The sequence below is a fragment of the Diceros bicornis genome, chromosome 5 (genome assembly GCF_020826845.1).
Source record: "Diceros bicornis minor isolate mBicDic1 chromosome 5, mDicBic1.mat.cur, whole genome shotgun sequence".
Lineage (NCBI taxonomy): Eukaryota > Metazoa > Chordata > Mammalia > Perissodactyla > Rhinocerotidae > Diceros > Diceros bicornis.
The window spans coordinates 51,801,757-51,816,511 of NC_080744.1; the positions used below are offsets into that span (position 1 = coordinate 51,801,757).

The 14,755-nt window shown below is 36.1% G+C and overlaps 1 protein-coding gene across 1 annotated transcript in view; it reads right to left on the bottom strand.

Annotated features, from left to right (window-relative positions):
- Positions 1-14,429, bottom strand: part of MNS1 (meiosis specific nuclear structural 1) — a 32,941-nt gene extending 18,512 nt beyond the window's left edge. Inside the window, exons 1-3 of the mRNA XM_058541648.1 lie at positions 14,353-14,429; positions 13,347-13,568; positions 3,288-3,415 (exon numbers count right to left, since the gene is read on the bottom strand). Coding sequence (XP_058397631.1) covers positions 3,288-3,415; positions 13,347-13,568; positions 14,353-14,355 — 353 coding nt within the window. The 5' untranslated portion in view covers positions 14,356-14,429. The remainder of the gene's footprint in view (positions 1-3,287; positions 3,416-13,346; positions 13,569-14,352) is intronic.
- Between the last annotated feature and the right edge of the window lie 326 nt (positions 14,430-14,755).

Consider the following 14,755-nt stretch of genomic DNA (forward strand, 5'->3'; position numbering starts at 1 on the left):
CTTATTATCACATTTTATCCTCTACTAATTTGTTAATTATATATTCTTTTCCAAATTTTCATTATAGAGATTACAACGTTTGTTTCAAGTCTAATAAAATTTGTCGATCTTTTTATTAGACAATAAGATTCTTGACCACTTTACTATAATTAATTCCTATCTCACTTTTGTTGTAGTTTGTCATATTTTTAACTCTTTATATATTTTAAATCCCAAAAGACATTACAATAAATGATTCACACATTCAAATTTCACCTACATTTACTACACATTTACCTTCCTCAAGTTCTGAAATTAATGTTGGGATCATTTTTATTCTTCTACCTGAAGAACAACTGCTAGTATTTCCTTTAATTCAGGGTTATTGGTGATCAGTTCTCTGTTTTTGTTTGTCTGAAAATGTTATTCTTTAATCCATCTCATGTACTTTATTTTAATAATTAACATCCTGATTATCAGTCCTGGAATATAATTTTACTGGCATCAGCAAGGAACTGGCTATACATTTAACAAGGGAAGACTGTCTCTTCTTTGAGCTAGTTTTTGCTGAACTTAAATACAAATTATATAACAGGTACTTGTTTTTGCTTTCATAAAGCTATGTACTAACTATGTGATAAATATATAGTTGCTAATTATGTAATAACTATTAATTATATAATTATAAAATTGATTATAATAATTGTAAATAATTTTACAATTAATTATAATTATTGATTAGTGCTATAATTAAGATAGAATTTCTGAAAATAGGCAGTGAGTTTCCAAACTCTAGTTAAAAGCAGTGATAAAATTAAATTGTCTTTTAAGTATTTTCTTGGATTAAAAAATGTGTTTAAAATCAAATAAAAGTGTCTCAGACTTCTGAACTCAAACAATTATCTTCAAAATAAATTTCAGTGATTTTTAAAAATTTACCCTGGGTTTTAAAAATTAATTTCTTTTACATTTAAAGAGCCTAATTTTATCATAGGTGATTTTGAATTACTGATGTTATATTTTAAGCACCACAGCAAACATTTCCCTGAATTTAGACCTGCTAATTTGCAGATGAATACACTGATCAGAAAAATGGTCTGTTTCTGCATGTCAGTCAAAATTTTACCATGGCTTATGCACAAAATAGAAAACTCTTAGCAGTTTTGACACTGCTGAGAGACAGCATACTCCATTTGGAAAAGTACTCAACTGAATGACTTTTGCCTTAAGTTTTAAGAAAATTTTCACAAGCTATAGAATTCTAGATGGGTTCTTATTTTCTTTTAGCCCTTTAAATCCACTGTCTTCTATTCCACTGTTACTGCCCAAAATTCAGTCATACTTCTTATTGTTGCTCCTTTGAAGGTAACAGTCTTTTGTGTGTGGCTACTTTTGTGATTTTTATGATTTTCTCTATTATTGGATTTCAAAAGTTTGACAAAGATGAGTATAGGTGTAGTTTTCATTATCTATTGTGTTTTGACCTGTGGCTTGATGTCTTTTATCATTTTTGGAAATTCTTGGTCAGTATCTCTTCAAATACTTCTTTTGCATCATCCTCTTTCATTTCCTCTACCAGGACGAAAATTATACATCTGTTAGAACTTGCCACCATAGCCCATATCTCTTTAAGTTCTCGTCTGTATTTTTTTATCCTTGTGTCTCTCCGTGCTTTATTCTGGATATTTTCCACTAACCTGTTCACATATTATCTCTTCATCTGTCTCTAGCTAATAAAATCTAATTAAATTCTGTATTCTTGAAGTAAAACATATACTGACGTGCACAAATCTTAAGTGCACAGCTTGTAGAATGATGTTGAACACCCTGCATATGCTTATAGGCCAAACTGCTTCACTTCTTAACTCTCAACCATACTTCTGGAATCAGCAGAAACCTCCAGGACAAACGCAGCTACAAAAGCCAGGCTCGTCATTGTGGCTTCCTTCCTCTCCCAGATCTTATTTTTATTTTCTCCAGATATTCTGTTCTCAGAGGGAGCATTTATCTTAATCACCTAGTCTGCAATTGCTAGAAGTGGCAAGTTCCTCTATCTAATTCTTATATCAGTGAATTAGACAAAGACACGATGATAATACAAAACTATGAGTGACAGCTAACAATGATTGGAGAATTAAGGTCCAAAAACAGTTTGAGACTAGAAAAATATGAACACATGAGCAGTAATTCTAAATCTTTTTTAAAAATTAGTAATCCCTTAGAGAATTTGATAAAAGTTCTAGACCCAGAAAAATACACGTGGGTACATTTGCCAAACATATAATTTAATGAGGCTCAAAACTCCTAAGGCTCATCCATGGGTCATATAATATTCTATAGAAGTCTTGCTCAGTTAAGATAAAATGTAACAACTATCAAAGTAAATTTACAATATATTTAAGTACATAAGTACAGGGTGGACATTTAGTTAGCCCTGAGTTTTAATCAACAGTGCGACATGGCTGCCCCTAAAAGTAATTCGATCTTAGGCAACATAAGAAACATATTCTAGAACAATTTGGTTAATAGTTCCACTATCAGGGGTACCAAGCAGTACCCAAAAGTATTATACATACTTGTGGGGGCAATATTTTGTTAAGGAACACCAATAATCTAAATTACATCTACAGAAGACAGCCAGGATGGTGAAGAAGCTTGAAACTATGTTATAGGAGGAACAAATGAAGGAATGAGGGATATTTAACTTACAGAAAAAAACAGTTAGTGGATTCATAAATATGAAAGGATGTCCTAAAGAGGAACTAAATTTATTCAGTTTTTGGTTTTTTTTCATCAGATAGCAGAACTGAGATAAATGCATGGAAGTTACAAGGAAATTAATTTTGAAACAATAGGGGGAAAAAAGATTATTCAGAGTTAGGGCTGAATGAAAAGAAAGTTCCTATTGCATTCACTAGAGGTGTTGAACCACAGCTTGACTGTGGTTACAGAAATACTGTAGGAAATTTACATCGGGGTATAAAATTAAATTAGGTATTACCTAAGTTTCCTCTTAGGAGTAGGATTCATGAGTCTATTTCTTATAAGAGGTCATTTAAAAATTATGTTTAGAGGAAAGAGCAGAGGGAATTGATATTTATTTTCACCCTAAATATTAACACTTTACTTCTATGAATACAACTTCTTTTCTCAAATGAATATATATAGGATTTAAAGCAATAAGTATTTCCAGGCAAAATATTAACCAAGTGCAATGATATAAAGAAATTTCACTCTTAGGTGCTAAGCATTACAGAAAAGTTTAAAGATAAAGACTAAATAAATGAAATTTATAGAAACCAAGATACCTGTTTTCTCTTACTTGTTGCCTCATCTTTTCATCCTTTAGACTTTCATGTTTTATTTTTGCCAATTCCATAGCCAATTTTTCTTCTTGTTCAAGCTGGAGTTCCCTCAATCTTCTGTTTTCTTCTGCCTGAATTAAAAAAAAATTTTTAGTTATTTGTCCACCAGAATCAGATTTTTTTTTTTCCATCAAGCTTGAATTTTTTTTTTAACAGAAAACTGCAAGTGCCTTCAGAGCAACAATCAACTACCTGTTTTATTTTAAAATACAAAATGTTATTTAAATAAACACTTTTCTGAACATTTTATCATGGAAAATTTTAAACATTATCAAGAGTAAGAAGTATAATATTAAAATACACACTCAGGTGGCCATCACTCATCTCTAACAGTTATCAGTATTTTGCCCATCTTTGTTCTCTACTCCTCCACTCTACTCTCACCTTCTTCTTTTTTTTTTGGCTAGAGTATTTTAAAAACAAATCATGGATATGTCATTACCATGCAAATAATTCAGTATTGATCTCCACCTGATGAGAATTTCTTCTTATATAACAACTATGCTATTAACATGTCTAAATAAATTAACAATAATTCCTTAATAAGGTCTAATACCTACTCCATATTCAGCTTTCTCCAATTGTCTCAAAGATGCTTTTTTTTGCCTGGCGGGGAGGGGGGTGTTGTTCAAATCAAAACCCAAGCAAGGTCCACAAATTGCATCTAGTCATTATTTCTCTTAAGTCTCTTTTATTCTGTATCAGTCACCCCTCCACACACTTTTTTTTCCAAGCCATTGATTTGTTGTAGAAATTAGGACATATGTCCTATAGAATGTCCCACATTCCAAATTTAATGATTGCTTCCCCATGATATCATTTAATTTGTTTTTATTTTATATTTCCTGTAAAATGGTAGAAAGATCTAGAAGCTTGATTAAATTCTGTATTTAGAAAAGAATATGCACGCGAAAAGATGTTCTACATCATCAGCCATCAGGTAATGGAAGTTAAACTACAATAATATATCACTACATACTTATTAGAATGGCTAAAATAAAAAACGGTAGCAAAACCAAATTCTAGTGAGAAACTGCATTACTCACACATTGCTAGGTGGGAATGCAAAATGACCCTGCCACTCTGGAAAACAGTTGGTAGTTTGTTATAAAGCTAACATGCAATTACCATACAACTCAACAATTGTACTCTTAAGCATTTATCCCAGAGAAATGTAAACTTATGTTTATTTAAAAATCTGTACCCAAATGTTTACAGCACATTTATTCAAACTACCAATACTGGAAATACCCAGATACCCTTCAGCAGGTGAATGGTCAAATGAACTGTGGTACACCCATACCATGGAATACTACTCAGCAACAAAAGAATGAAGTATTGATATGAGCAGCAACCTGGATGAATCTCTAGGAATCATGCTGAGTGAAAAAATCCAATCTCAAACTCAGTGGTTTTTCATACAGTATTCACAATGCTGTGTAACCGTCACCACTATCTAGTTCCAGAACTTTTTTTAAAAAATAAGACTATTTTTTGAAGCAGTTTTGGGTTCACAGCAAAATTTAGCAGAAAGTACAGAGTTCCCATATACCCTCTGCCCACACACATACATAGCCTCTCTCACTATCAACATGCTGCATCAGAGTGGTACATTTTTAACAATCAATAAACCTACACTGACATGTCATTATCACCCAAAGTCCAATGTTTATATTAGAATTCACTTTTGGTGTTGTACATTCTACGGGTTTTGAAAAATGCATAATGACATATTTCCACGATTATAGTACCACACAGAATAGTTTCACTGCCCTAAAAATCCTCTATGCTCCACCAATTCATCCCTCCCTCCCCCAAATCCCTGTCAACCACTGATCTTTTTACTATCTCTATAGTCTTCCCTTTTCCAGAATGTCATATAGTTGGAATCATCCAGTATGTAGCCTTTTCAGATTGGCTTCTTTCACTTAGTAATATGCATTTAAGATTCCTCCATGTCATTTCATGGCTTGATAGCTCCCTTCTTTTAGTGATGAATAATATTCTATTGTCTTGATTATTTATCCATTCACCTACTGAAGGATATCTTGGTTGCTTACAAGTTTTGGCAATTATGAATAAGGCTGCTATAAACATCCATGTGCACACTTTGTGTGCACTTAAGTTTTCAACATTACAGAACATTTTTATCACCCCCCAAAAGAAACCCCATACCTGTTAGTAGTCACTCACTATTCCCCTCACCCCCCCAGCCCCAGGCAACCACTAATCTACTTTGTATCTCTATGGATTTGCCTATTCTAGATATTTCATTTAAATGAAATCATACAATATGTGGTCTTTTTGTGCTTGGCTTCTTTCATTTAGCACAATGTTTTCAAGGTTCATCCATGCTGCAGCATGTATTAGTAATTCATTCCTTTGTATAACTGTATAATATTCCATTGTATACCCATTCATCAGCTGATGGGCACTTGGGTTGTTTCCGCTTTTTGGCTACCATGAATAATGCTGCTATGAACATTCACGTACAAGTTTTTGGGTGGACATATGTTTTTAATTACCTTGGATATATGCTTAGGAGTGGAATCGCTGAGTAATCAGTAACTATGTTTAACTTTTTTAGGAACTACCAAACTGTTTTCCACAACCACTATACCATTGTACATTTCCACCAGCAACGTACGAGGTTTCCAAGTTCTCTACATCTTTGTCAACACTTGTTTTGTTTTGTTTTTTTAAATTAAAGCAATCCTCATGGGTCTGAAGTGGTAGCTCATTGTGATTTTGATTTGCATCTCCCTAATGGCCAATGATGTTGAGCATCTGTTTTGTGCTTATGGACCATATGCATATCTTTTCTGGAGAAATGGCTATTGAAATCCTTTGCCCATTAAAAATTTTTTTTGTCTTTTTATCATGGAGTTGTATATATAATATTCTTGAAATGACAAAATTATAGAAATGGAGAACATATTAGAGGTTGCCAGAGTTAGGGATGAGGTAGGGGCAGACAAGAAAGACATGGGTATGCTTATAAAAGGACAAACTGAGGGATCCTTGTGATCATGGACCACTTCTGGATCTTGACGGTGGTGTTGGATATACAAACCTACACATGACTAAACTATATATACAGAACTAAATATACAGACACACACACACACAGAAGCACAAGTAAAACTGAGGAAATCTGAACAAGATTGGTGGATTGTATCATTGTGGATATCTTGTCTGTGATACTGTACTACAATTTTGCCACATGTACCTTTGGGACAAACTGGGTACAGCGTATATAGGATCTGTCTGTATTATTTCTTACAACTGCATATGAATCTACAATTATCTCAATAAAAATTTCAATTAACAAAAAGCAACAGCAAGTACTGGTGAGGACACAAAGCAACTAGAATTCTTATATATTACTAGAGGAAATGCAAAATAGTACAGCAACTTTGGAAAAAGGTTTGGCAGTTTCTTATAAAATGAAACATACACCTACCAAATGAGTCAACCATCCTACTCCTAGATATCTACCAAGAGAAATGAAAATTTATGTTCATACAAAAGTTTGTAATCAAATGTTTATAGCAGCTTTATTCACAATTGCCAAAAACTGGAAACAACTCAGTTTCCCTTCAACTTGTGAACGAATAAACAAACTGGTACATCTATATAATGAAATACTACTATACCATTTGGCAATTAAAAGGAATGATTCACGCAACAACATGGAATCTTAAACTTGTTTTGCTAAGTGAAAGAAGTCAGGCCCCAAAGATGACACATCGTATAATTACATTTTTATGATACCATAGAAGAGCTGAACCTATTGGGACAAAAAAGAAATCAATGGTTTTCAGGGATTGGTGGGGGTAAGCGATTGAGGACAAAGGGACAGCATGAGGGGACTTTTGGCATGATTGGGAAAACTGGGAATTGGCATGATTGGGAAAATTGGCAGAATGGAATTGTTTTGCATGACATCGTGATGGTGGAAACAGAAATCTATATATTTAGTAACATCCATAGAACTGTACATCACAAAGAATGAATTTTATAATATGCAAATTTAAAAAGAAATCAACTAGTACATCCATACCAATGTACTACTACTCAATAATAAAAAGGAATTAACTATTAATACATCCAACAATTAGATGAATTGCAAGAGCATTATGCTAAGTTAAAATGCCTACTCAAAAGGTCACAGACATATGATTCCACATATGTATGGAATCATACACATGATTACATTTATATGCCATTCTTGAAATGATAAAATTATAGAGACGGAGAATAAGTTAGTGGTTGCCAGGCATAGTGGAGGTTGAAGGGAATGTGTGACTATAATTGGGTGTCATGAATGAGGTCTTGGTGGTGATGGACTAGTTCTGTATCTTGCATAAGGTGGTGGTGGTTGCACAAATCTACGCATGTGATAAAATGACAAAGTATATATGCATATTGTACGAATGTCATTTTCCAGGGTTTGCTATTGTACTACACTTATGTAAGATGTGACAATTGGGGGAAACTGGCCAAGGGCACAGTGGACCTCTCTGTACTAAGTTTGCAGCTTCCCAAGTATCTGTAATTATTTCAACATAAAAAATTAAAAAAAAAAAACAAGATGTGGGGCCGGCCCCATGGCCTAGTGGTTAAGTTCAGCACACTCCACTTCGGCGGCCCGGGTTTGGTTCCCGGGCACGGACTTACGTCACTTGTCTGTGGCTATGCTGTGGGGGCAACCCACGTAAAAATAAAGCAAGACTGGCTCAGATGTTACCTCAGGGCAAATCTTCCTCAAGCAAAAAAAAAAAAAAGATGTGGGAGAACAATGGAATGCAGACAATGACAAATTAACTGTATTAAAAATCAATTGCATAATCACAATGAAGGAGATGAGTAGAGTGGACATAAGCAACTTTGAAAAACAGTGTTTGATTAGATACTGTAAGGCTAAAGACAAAAAGAACTGAACCCAAATCTGTGTTGTAGTAAGTAAATTTGTTGTTCAAAGGGGTGCAGGTTAGCAATTCTGAAACTACTTTATTTGTATACTAGAGTTGAAAGAATAAGTAAATATACTATAGGGGCCGGCCCAGTGGCGTAGCGGTTAAGTGCGCATGCTCCACTGCGGTGGCCCAGGGTTGGGATCCCAGGCACGCACTGACACACCGCTTGTCACGCCATGCTGTGGCGGCGTCCCAGAAAAAGTGGAGGAAGATGGGCACAGATGTTAGCCAAGGGCCAGTCTTCCTCAGCAAAAAAGAGGAGGATTGGTGACAGATGTTAGCTCAAGGCTAATCTCAGAAAAAAAAATATATATATATACTATAGATAATGAGAGCCAGGTATCTGTTGGAGAAAGCAGTTACAAATAAGGAAGGGGGAAAGGCTAAAATGACCCCTGTGGTGCCAGACTGGAATCAGCAGCACCAATGTAGACTTATGGTTTTTTCTTAATAAATATATGCAGATGGACAGACACAGAAGGAAACATAGATATGTGTATATGTATTGGTTAGTGTATATTTATTTTCTAGTTCTTTCCACCTAGAGGCAGTAGAGCAATAAGACCCCAGTAATAATGAATGCATCTATCATTCATATCTTAGTTTCTAAATACCATTCTCCAATAAAAGAAACCAAGCTTCCTTAGAGAAGTGGTTGATTCCAAGGCAAGAAAAGAATAACCTAGCTAAGCCTGGAACATCTTGCAGTGCCAGAAAGCAAGTAAATTCCAAAAAAAAAAAAAAAAAAAAAGGTGGTGCATGATGTTAGAAGGGCACAGTAGACAACTTAAAAAGAGCTCCCAAGGGCCAAAATTGGAACTGGAACAACAAAATAAATAACGATAGTACTGGATTATAACCAAAAGAATAAAATATATGTCAATGAATCCACACTGATATAAATAAATAGTAACTGAATAAATATACGGGGGAAAAGGGCCAGCTCTTTCTCATAGAAAAAAATCCAATTAATAATTGAAGAAGGAATAAGGCAAATAGAAAATTACCATTAGAACCCAAAAGTAATAATTGCTGAAGGCAAGATTCACCAATGAATGCTAACATTAGTGGGCAAACATTTAAACAGAAACAGGATATTTGCATAGTCTCAAAGTATCTCCTTCAAAATATTTAATATTTACAAAGTGTAAAATAATTCTAACATATAAAACTTCAGAGAAGAGAATCCTGGTAGATACCATCTTAACCAAGTGATCAAGGTTAATATCAAGAATAATACATACCAACATCATGTACCCCCAATATAATGCATGAAAATGGCATTAAGGTCCCCAATCAGTTGACTTTGAGTTAATCAGAAGGGAGATGCTCCTGAGTGAGCCTGACCTAATCAGATGGGACCTAAAAATGACAAGGGGTGGTTGAAGTCACTGCCCTGTGGAACTTAGGGAAGCAAACGGCCATGTTGTGGAGAGGGTGATGTGGCAGGGAATGTCAGCAACCTCTGGGAGATGGCGGCCTCAGTCTTACAATTATAAGAACATAAATTCTGCCAACAACTTAAATGAGCTTAGAAGAGGACCCCAAGATTCAGATGAGAATGCATTTCAGACAACACCTTGATTTCAGCCTTGTGAGCCCAAGCAGAAAATCCAGCTACACCACACCTGGAATTCTGACCTGCAGAAACGGTGAGGTAATAAATGAGTGTTGTTTCAAGTCACTATTTTTGGGGCAATTTGTTACACAGCAACAGAAAACTAATATAACAAATCAACTGTAGTCTTTAAAATTGTCTAGGTCATGAAAGACAGAAAAAGTGAGGAACTCTCACTGACTGGAGGAGACTAAGGATACATGACAACTAAATGCAATTTGTGATCCTAGAACAGAAAAAAGATGTTAGGGGAAAAACTGATGAAATCTGAATAAATCCTGTAGTTTAATTAATAGTATTGTACCAAGCTAATTTCTTCACTTTGATCATTGTTCTGTGATTATGTAAGATGTTAACATAAAGAGAAGTCAGGCGAAGGGTAAACAGGAATTCTCTATACTATTTTTGCAACTCTTTTATAAATCTAAGTTTATCTCAAAATAAAAAGTTAAAAATATGCATATTTCCAAGTTCTGTACACCAAAAAGACCTGGAATCAATGGTAACCCAAGAATAAAAAGCACATCCAGCATCCAAATTATGTCAAATATTATTTCCACTAAATGATAATAGAGCTCCTTGGTACAACGGCTGATTCCAGGTGTGAAGCAAGAAATTTACAAGATAAGCCTTGTATTAGCGTTTTCCAGAGAAATAGAACAAATAAGGAATTGCCTTAAGCAATTAAGAAGACAGGTAAGTCCCAGGATCTGAAGGAGACCCAGGAGAGCCAATGGTTTAGTTCCAGTCTAAGTCTGAAGGCCTGAGAACCAAGAGAACTGATGGTGTAGTCCCGTCTGAAGGCTGGCAGGCTTGAGACTCGGGAAGAGCTGATGTTTCAGTTGAAGTGCAACAGCAGGAAAAAAGCTGATGTCCCAGTTGGAAGGCAGTCAGGATGCAGCAGTTTCCTTTTACTCAGCCTTTTCCTTCTACTTAGGCCTTCAACTAATTGGATGAGGGCCACGCACATTAGGGAAGGCAATCCGACTTACTCAGTCTACCAATTTAAATGTTAATCTCATCCCAAAACACCCAGGATAATGTTTGACCAAATATCCAGGCACCTCACAGCCCAGTCAAGTTGACACATAAAATTAACCATCACTCGCCTGGAACATTTTGTTCTGACAGAAAGCAAGGAAGCTATCACAGATTAGGAGAGACGTCAAAAGGTCATAGACGCAATAAAAGGGCATCCAATGGCCAAAGACGGGACAATCTGAGCATCAAAAAGAATAATAAATGCAATTAATTCAAGTATATAAAAACCCATGAGTCCATAAAGATATTTTTAAAAAGAGAAAAAAGTCAAAAACTAAAGAAAACAAAATTTAAAAAAAACAACATAGGCAAACACCAATGGAAGTGACTAGGGCAGCAATTCTTTACTGTGAAAATTAACTATTTATCTCCCTTTCCAGTAAGAACTATATTTCAGGGTACCAGATAACCCTAGTTGATGAAGGAAAGTTGTTTACAGAGGAATTTCAGCTAATTAAATGTGAAAGGAATAACAAAATTAGAAAATCAGCGTTTTGCAATCCCTAATGAAAGAAATGATTCATTGGTGAAACTAGAGATGAAAGTTTGATGGGGATCTTTGTAACGGAGGAACCAGGCTGTCTCACTAAACCCACTGATCAAAATTAGCATCACTAAAAGTGGAACAACCCGACACCAGTGCCTGCTGATGTGACACAATATGAAGAATAGCATCACCTATGGAGTGATTGCCAAAAAAATTGTATCTAAACCTAATCATGCCTTCAGGGCTAACTTCCATTTAGAGGAACTATAAGAGGGGAACAAATTAAAGGAACCAATGAGAGAGTAAACAGATAAACTCAGAATGTCGGATACTCTATAAAACAACTGGCCTAATTTCTTTAACAAGTTAAAGAAATAAAGAATGAGAGAGGAGCTGTTTTAGATTAGGAGGGACCTAACAGACAACAACTAAATACACCGGATGAACCTTGTTTGGATCCTGATCAAAAGAAATCAACTGTAAAAGATTTTTGACACAATCACAGAAATTTAATTATGGAATGATATTAAGTGATACCTAGAATTTATTGATAAATCTATTAGGCTAGATAGTGGCATTATGCTAGTACTATGTAAGAAAATATCCATATTTTGTAAGATGCGTACTGAAGTATGCAGGAGAGAGTTGATATGATATCTGGGATTTTCCTTAAAATTAAAGAAAATATAAGAATAGAAAGCATAGGAAAAAAAAATCTAATTCCTAGGATCTTCTTGCTCAGGATTAAAAAATCATGTCTAAGCTTCTGGAATTTGGAACTCAGGGATGGAAACCAGTTTTAAAACTTGCTTTGCCATTCCCTACAACATCCTACAAAATGTTGAACATAGAGCAGGCACCGAAAAAATACTGAAATATCAGCACCTTTTTCACATTTATGAGAACTTATTTCTTATCGGTTTCCCTTTTTCTACCACCATCATGCCTTAAAATACTTAGAAATTTCCATTCAAAAATTATTTCCCGGGGCTGGCCCGGTGGCGCAAGCAGTTAAGTGCGCGCGCTCCGCTGCGGCGGCCCGGGGTTCGCTGGTTCGGATCCCGGGCGCGCACTGACGCACTGCTTGGTAAGCCATGCTGTGGCGGCGTCCCATATAAAGTGGAGGAAGATGGGCACCGATGTTAGCCCAGGGCCGTCTTCCTCAGCAAAAAAAAGAGGAGGATTGGCGGATGTTAGCTCAGGGCTGATCTCCTCACAAAAAAAAAAAAAAAAAAAAAATTATTTCCCTATTTTAGTAGTTATATACATATACAGTGTACCCAAATTCTTCAAGGCAGTATTTCAAAAATCAAAAACATGAGTAAATTCATACCTAATAACGTGTTCATTTTCTACTACTTAATAATATACATGTTTAATCTCACTAAATTCAAAAAAGGTATACTTAAATTTTTGTCTTTAGAATTTTATGGACAGCAACAAAATTGTACCTACATGAACAAAATGTGGAAGTTAGTAATTATGGATTTCATATTTGTAAAAAAAAAAAAAACCTGAGTGCTTACTCTGTTCCAGACACTATTCCAAGGGCTTTGCATGTATGAACTCATTAATTATTAAAACAATCCTATGAAGTGGGTACTATTATTATTCCCATTTTATAGATGAGGCATAAAAAATAAAAGCAACTTACCCAAGGTTCCACAGCTAACATATAGCAATACTAGGATTCAAAGACATACAGTCTAGCTCCAAAAACCCAGCTCTTTCCCACTACGCTGCACTGACTTACACTGAGGAATCCTTTGCCTGATGCTGGTCCTATCTACTCAATTCCAGTATTAGCAGTTGGTCTTCATCATCTCCAAGGAGAAAAAGAAGAAAGAAATGATGAAAGAATGAATAGTAAAACTTACCTTTTGAACGGCTTCTTCCATATCCAACTCAAATTGCTCATTCTGTAATAATCGGAGGAATCTCTTGCGCTCAACACGGTCATCATTTTCATTCTGCACCATTTGATCCCTGATTTGATTCTCTATCTTTCTTAGTGCCTCAACATGCAATGTTTTGCAGTAGTTTGCATCTACTAATTTCTGATGTCTTTCAGTGAAGCTCCAAGTTCTCCTTTTGGAAGCCTATAATGCAAAGAAAAAAAAAAAGCAGACTTTGGTATTCCAAAATCTAATTTTTAAAAATATATTGATGTAAGCGCCAGTTAACAAATGATACAAAAATAGGTAACAGTGATAAACGTAGGGCCTTGGGCTTCTTTCGTAAATTCAGAGAAATATACCATAATAAAAGAATAAACGTGGTAGATAAATATATTGCTATATCAATGAAGTGGCTACTATTACTATTCCCCATCTTACAGACGAGGTATGAAAAGTAAAAGCAACTTTACCCAAGGTTCCAGAGCTAATAAACAGTAGTACTAGGATTCAAAGACAGGCAGTCGAGCTCTATAGACCTAGCTCTTTACCACCACGCAGGGAATTCCTCCTCTCCTCATTCTACCCCCAACCCCGCCTTAGCCATAAAGCGCTGTTCAGAGCTGGTCAGGTTTTCCTAACATAGATGTAACCCGCTGCTACTTTTTCATAAATTCGCTCTCTCCGGGACTTTTATTTCCACTAATTTGTTCAGCGGTTCTTAATCTTTTCCCAAATTTCCAGAAATATGGGAAGCAAGATTTTTACCGGGCAGATCTAAAACAGTGTAGGGAAAATGCAAAAAAGGCTGGAAGCCACGGCGAGCGTTGCTTCAACAACAGCACCTGAAGCCTCCGAAAGCAAACACAAGCTTCCCACTTAATTCTCAGATGAGGCACTTCAAATCCTTTTTCAGAAGGAGGCTGGCTCTAAACTACAATTAAACCAATAGATAAACTCGTAGTTTCGAGACCCCCGACCGGCTCACCATCTTGGCAGACAAAAAGTCCCCTCTCCGGCTCCCGCGGCCACCACCTCCCCGCTGCAAATGCAGCGGCGGGCTGAGCTCTCCGGTGTTTACTCGGTTTCCGGGCAACGGCCGCCGCGGCTCCCCGCCGCCAGTCCAAGGCCGACGGGCGCAGGGCGCGGCCGCCCATTGGACGCAGAAGACCCAATCGGCATCGAGCTTCTTGGGAAGCTGGCAGGGCGGCTACTTCCATAGGTCTAAAGGGGACTGGCGGGAAGTTCAGATTTTGTGTCCCGACGCAAGCTCTGCAGTCTGTTAGGGAACTCAAGATTTCTCTTAAGCAGCCAGCTCTGCGGTTTGATGGCGTTGGGAGCCAAGCTGAGGTCTGTAGAGACTGTTTACAGAGAAATACGCAAACTCCTGT